Source organism: Egretta garzetta, unplaced genomic scaffold (assembly GCF_000687185.1).
Source record: "Egretta garzetta isolate BGI_Z169 unplaced genomic scaffold, ASM68718v1 scaffold866, whole genome shotgun sequence".
Classification (NCBI taxonomy): Eukaryota; Metazoa; Chordata; class Aves; order Pelecaniformes; family Ardeidae; genus Egretta; species Egretta garzetta.
The window spans coordinates 59,698-65,468 of NW_009259990.1; the positions used below are offsets into that span (position 1 = coordinate 59,698).

The 5,771-nt window shown below is 58.4% G+C and overlaps 1 protein-coding gene across 1 annotated transcript in view; it reads right to left on the reverse strand.

The window, feature by feature from the left end:
- LOC104127863 (trypsin-3-like) overlaps positions 1–5,771 on the reverse strand; it is a 40,958-nt gene that overhangs the window by 29,161 nt on the left and 6,026 nt on the right. The window contains exons 2-4 of the mRNA XM_035896054.1: positions 2,935–3,097; positions 1,806–2,053; positions 1,169–1,305 (exon numbers count right to left, since the gene is read on the reverse strand). Of these exons, the coding sequence (XP_035751947.1) occupies positions 1,169–1,305; positions 1,806–2,053; positions 2,935–3,097 (548 nt within the window). The remainder of the gene's footprint in view (positions 1–1,168; positions 1,306–1,805; positions 2,054–2,934; positions 3,098–5,771) is intronic.

Genomic DNA, 5,771 nt, shown 5'->3' on the forward strand with positions numbered 1-5,771 from the left:
TCAGCCCTGGATCTGGGGGTCAAGGAGAAGATCCTTGGTGGGAACCCAAACCTTGGATGGACATGGTGATGGGCCATGGCTCAGCCCCATGGGTCAAGGAGAAGGTCCTCGGTGGGAACCCAAACCTTGGATGGACATGGTGATGGGCCATGGCTCATTCCCGTGGGTCAAGGAGAAGGTCCTTGGTGGGAACCCAAACCTTGGATGGACATGGTGATGGGTCATAACTCAGCCCTGAATCCAGGAGTCAAGGAGAAGGTCCCAAACTTTGGATGAACCTGGCCATGACTCAGCCCCATGGGTCAAAGAGAAGGTTCTTGGTGGGAACCCAAACTTTGGATGGACCCAGCCACAGCTCAGCCCCGTGGGTCAAGGAGAAGGTCCCTGGTGGGAACCCAAACCTTGGATCCACCTGGCCACAGGTCATGGCTCAGCCCCATGGGGCAAGGAGAAGGTTGTTGGTGGGAACCCAAACCTTGGATGGACCCACCCATGGGCCATGTCTCAGCCCCGTGGGTCAAGGAGAAAGTTGTTGGTGGAAACCCAAACCTTCAGTGGACCTAGCCATGGCTCAGCCCCATGGGTCAAGGAGAAGGTCCTTGGTGGGAACCCAAACCTTGGGTGGACCCAGCCATGTGCCACGGCTCAGCCCTGGCTGTGTGGCTCAAGAAGGTCACTGGTGGGAAGCCAAACCTTGGATGGACCTGGCCATGGGCCACGGCCCAGCCCTGGATCCATGGCTCAAGGAGAAGGTCCTTGGTGGGAACCCAAACCTTGGATAGACCCAGCCACGGCTTAGCCCCGTGGCTCAAGGAGGTCTTTGGTGGGAATCCAAACCTTGGATGGGCTTGTCCATGGGCCACGGCTCAGCCCCAGGTCCGTGGGTCAAGCAGAACATCCTTGGTGGGAACCCAAACCTTGGGTGGACCTGTCCACGTGCCGTGGCCTTCCCCTGGTTTCATGGGTTGGCTTGGAAAGAACGGTGGAGGAACCCCAACCTCACACACCCCTGTCCACGAACCAGGGCCCACCCCAGCCCTTCCACCACCCCCATCTTCACCTCATGGTCAACCCCCAAAGCCCCACCCAGCCCCTCCTTACCCCAGGAGCAACCTCGGAGGTGGCCACGGGGCCTCCACCCCCCACCCCACCCCACCCCACGTCTCACCTGGCAGGAATCGATGCCCCCCTGGGGGACACCGGCGCAGAACATGTTGGGGGTGATGGCGTTGCCGTACGCCCGGTGGCACTTGGCCTTCCCAAAGGTTTGGATGTCGGCGCACTGCAACTTTCGGGGCAGGGTTGCTGCAGCAGAAGGTGGTGGTGGAGATGGTGAGAAGGGGCGTGGCCCCCACCCCACCCCCACCCCCAAAATGCTGAGGCTGGAGAAGACCTCGTTACACTTCTGGTAGGGTTCTTCGGGGAGGTGGAGACTGGAGATGCCTCCACCAGGACTGGGTAGGTCACCCCCTGCTCCCAAAGGGTTCTTGAGGAGGTGGAGACTGGAGATGCCTCCACCAGGACTGGGTAGGTCACACCCCCATCCAAGGGTTCTTGGGGAGGTGGAGACTGGAGATGCCTCCACCAGGACTGGGTAGGTCAACCTCTCCCCCCAAGGAACCCAACCCCCAAGGCAGGGGACGTCGTTCTCCAGGAGGAGCTGCTCATTGGATAGCATTGAGGTGACATCAGAGAAGGCCTCATCCCATTTTTCCAGCTGAGGAGGTCACTTGGCCTCCTTGGCCAACCCTTCCCACTTGCCCATCCCACCTCTTCCACCCAGATGTCCCACCACGAGCCGGTACCTCCAGGGGATGACGTCGTGCCCCAACCGGAGACGCTGCACCTCATCCCTGCCATGGGACACGTGGTGGCCAACCGGATCTTCTTGACCTTCTCGTTGAACACAACAGGGGCGTTCAGCTTCAGGAGCATGAAGTCGTTGTCAATCTTGCGGGAGTTGTAGGCCGGATGGACATAGGACTTTGAAATCCTCCTCCATTGGCCTGTCCCAGCCCGTAACGTGTCCGTCCCAATCAACACCCGGACGACGCTGGAGGAAGAAGGTCAAGAAATCAGCGCTGAAGCCTGAGGAGATGCAAGAAACCCTTGGCCTCCAGGCTCGGCCGTCAAGGAGATGAGCAAGACTTGGCCGTTGAAGGTTCTCCGTGGGGTAGAGTCAAGGAGATTTGGCCGCGGGGATCACCTTATCCCACTTCCCTTGGGGAGGAGGCCAGGAGAAGACACTAATTCCATGAGGCTTCATGAGCCAGGTCTCCTCCATGAGCTCCTGGATGGCTCAGGTACCCTGGAGGCATCTCCCACACCCATGAGGAACCACTGCCTCCCTTGACTTCCGCTCCTTGACATCACCTTCTTGACTCCATGGGTTCCACCTGTAACCTCTCAGCCACGTTGCCCTCAGCCCAATTTCTTCTCATCCTTTCCCCTTCCCAAAGCCCAGCTTCTTCTCACGGGACCTTGAGGAGAAGCTGGAGAAACTGGGATGGGGGCGGGGGGAGGACCTGCTCCACTTAGTGTTGCCACCTGGACAAAGGGGGTGATGGACCTGCAAGTAGTGGGACGGGGCTTGGCTTTCAGAGGGGTTGTCACCCTCCAAAGGCCACATCAGCTCCTCCAGCCTCCATGGGGAGGATTGGCTCTGCCTTCAATATCCTAGAGGCCATCACCTGGCCACCAACATCTGGAGATACCCATGCCAACAGCTGGGGCTTCTTTCTGTGGATGCCACCATTGGAGGCACCAACCCCTTGGAGATGCCAACATCTGGGGCATCTTTCTGTGGATGCCACCATTTGAGGCACCAACCCCTTGGAGATACCAACATCTGGGGAGGCCCCAACTAAGGGAAGACCATCTGTGGTCACCGCGGGGTTCTGGGCAAGGAGACCTGTGGCCATGGACCCATCTTACCTCTGCGGCTGCCGGCAGTGGGCGGCTGTCAGGACCCACTGTGACGCTATCAAACTTCCCCCGCACAGGATTTGACCCCTCTTGATGATGGCAACTTGGAAAGGTCGCTCTTGGATGGAGCAAGGTCTCCCACCGATGATCCGTGACTCGTCCTCCTCCGGCACTGTGGGGCAGAAGACCCAAGGGCACCACTTGAGACACCCAATGCTTGGGGGTTGACCAAGAGGCAAAACCTCGCCCCAACAGGGTTGAAAATGGGTGAAATGATGGAAAAAAAGGGGACCAGGCTCTGTTCTCCAGCCCCCAATTCCCATGGGAACCATCAAAATCATCTTAAAACCCTAAAATTTGGATTTTTTCATCTTCGGCGTCCCACTGGACGCTCTTTTTTGGATGAAAAAGTGACAATTTGGGGCCTTGTTCAGCTCCAACCCATTGGTGGCCAAGGTGGAACCAATCCTTGAAGGTTCTCTGGTGCTTTTCCATGGAGGCCACGACTCCGTGCTCTTGAGCGGCCACCCCGAGGAGAGGTGGGAGGTCCCACAAGGAGACCACCCCCACCACCACCCAGCGATCCGTCACGCCGGGTTGGGTCAACGAGCCGGCTTGGAAATCATCAGGCATCAGGAAGTCACTGGGGGTGGTTGGGGTGGGGGTGGGGGTGTCACTTATCTCCACCGGTTTCACCATCTGCTTCTGGGAGGGGCAGATCCGTTCCACCTCCAAGGTTCCTCCCAGCCCATGATTGGCCTCCAAAAGGGAGATGACACAACCCTAAAAGAGCTGAGTTCTTCATCCTTGGTTGGTGAGGAAGCTGGTAGGACCAGCTCCCAACCCCTCCTACCTCCTGGATGCCTCACGCGCCCAGGACTCCCAGTTAGGACCCGGGGTAGGAGATGGTTGCGTCACCACAAGCAGGAGAAGCCCTGACACAGGGAGGAATGATAGGAACATCGCTCTGGAGCCGAGAGGTCTTGGTCCCATTGGGTTGGTTTGAGAAGAAAAAAAGAGGAGGCCACCAGCTCGGTTTGGGGCTTGGGGCTTCTTTTTTGGTCATAGCAGAGAAAAAAAAGGTCTCACCCCTTGGAAACCCCCGCTTCCGACATGGATCTCCCCATCTTTCAGGTCTTTGGAGGCATCTCCCTTGGCTTCAGGTGCCTGCAGAAGCATCTCCCTTCGCTTCGGGTGGCTGCAGCAGATTGGGTGTCCCTTGGAGTTGCCCAACCTTGATGGTCCTTGGAGAGAGGAGGAAGGGACCTTTCTGAGAGGCAACCCCCACCCCATCCAATGAGGCCATCACCATCTTTGAGGCTGTCACCATCTCGAGGCCATGACAATCTCAAGGCTGTCACCATCTTTGAGGCCGTCACCATCTCTGAGGCCGTCACCATTTTGAGTCCATCACCGTCTCGATGCCATCACCATCTCGAGGCTGTGACCACCTTGAGGCCATCACCATCTTTGAGGCCATCACCATCTCGAGGCCATCATCATCTCGAGGCCATCACCATCTTGAGGCTGTCACCGTCTCAAGGCCATCACCATCTCAAGGCCATCACCATCTCAAGGCCATCTCCATCTCAAGGCTGTGACCATCTCAAGGCCGTGACCATCTCGAGGCTGTGACCATCTCGAGGCCGTCACCATCTTGAGGCCGTCACCATCTCGAGGCCATGACCACCAGGAAGCGGGGGGGGCCGATGCCGAGCGTTGAGCCGCCAGGCTGCGTCGAGGTGGCTCCCATCCTCCACGTCCGCAATCACCTTCCACGGATGGTTGGGACATTGGAATGTACTGGTGGGACTGGTTTGTGCTGGTGGGGATTGCAGCTTCTGATGGGTGGCAATGGGAGACGCCCGGCTTTTGAGATGCCTGGAATTCGCCACCATCCGGTCCCAGCGGGTGCTGACGATGTGGGAGGGTGGGAACCATCCTCCCGCAAATGTGCATCTGGGAAGGGTCCATGGTCATCCCAAGGACCATCCGTGAGCTTTTCGAGCCCTCCCAGCAGGTTTAGATTCCTCCCGAGCTCCTTGAAGGCATCTCAGCAGCTTCCCTGAGCTCCCGCGGCGGAAGGGAAAGGGTCAAGCAGTGGAGATGTAGGTGATGCGAGGTGATGGTGGATCCCATCCCTGTGGTAGGATCCATCCCTCCTGATTTCTGGTGGCCACCGGAGAGCTCCAACCAACGTGATGGGGCCTCTACCCATCCTGCCCATCCACGGGGCAGGATCCATCCCTCCGGATTTCCGGTGGCCACCGGAGAGCTCCAGCTGAGGTGATGGGGCCTCCACCCCAAACGATAAACAGCCAATGAGGGGGACACAAATGCTCCAACAGTTGTGGTTGGCCACGACCTTATTTCTTCTCCATAGGACCTGGGTTTTTGGGATTAGGGTGTGGGGACGCGGATTTGGGTTGAGAGGCACCGAGCTCAGGGCAGATGTGAGGTCAGAAATCCCGGGAATTCCTCTCGCCACCCTCAGCCCCACCCATCCGGGTTCTCCTCTGGCAGTGCCTCTGTTTGGAGGCCAGAAGAAAGGAAGGGGAACGTTCCTGGTGGGATTAAGTCCCTTCCTTTTCCTCCCCCCGCCGCCCCGGTGACATTTTTGGGCTCTTTTTTTGGCGGCTGGAACAGAAATCCCGTCCCAAACTTCCAGATGTTATCCTGGAGACCGGGAACTGGCCTCCGTGTCCTCTTGGGGGCCATTTGTCCCCCACCCGAGGTGGTTGCTGGCCACCAAAAGAGGTTTTGAAGCTGGAGGGCCTTGCCCAAACCATCCCGGCAGCAAGATTCCCACGAGCAGGCACCTCCCCCACCCCATCCCATCCCACCCC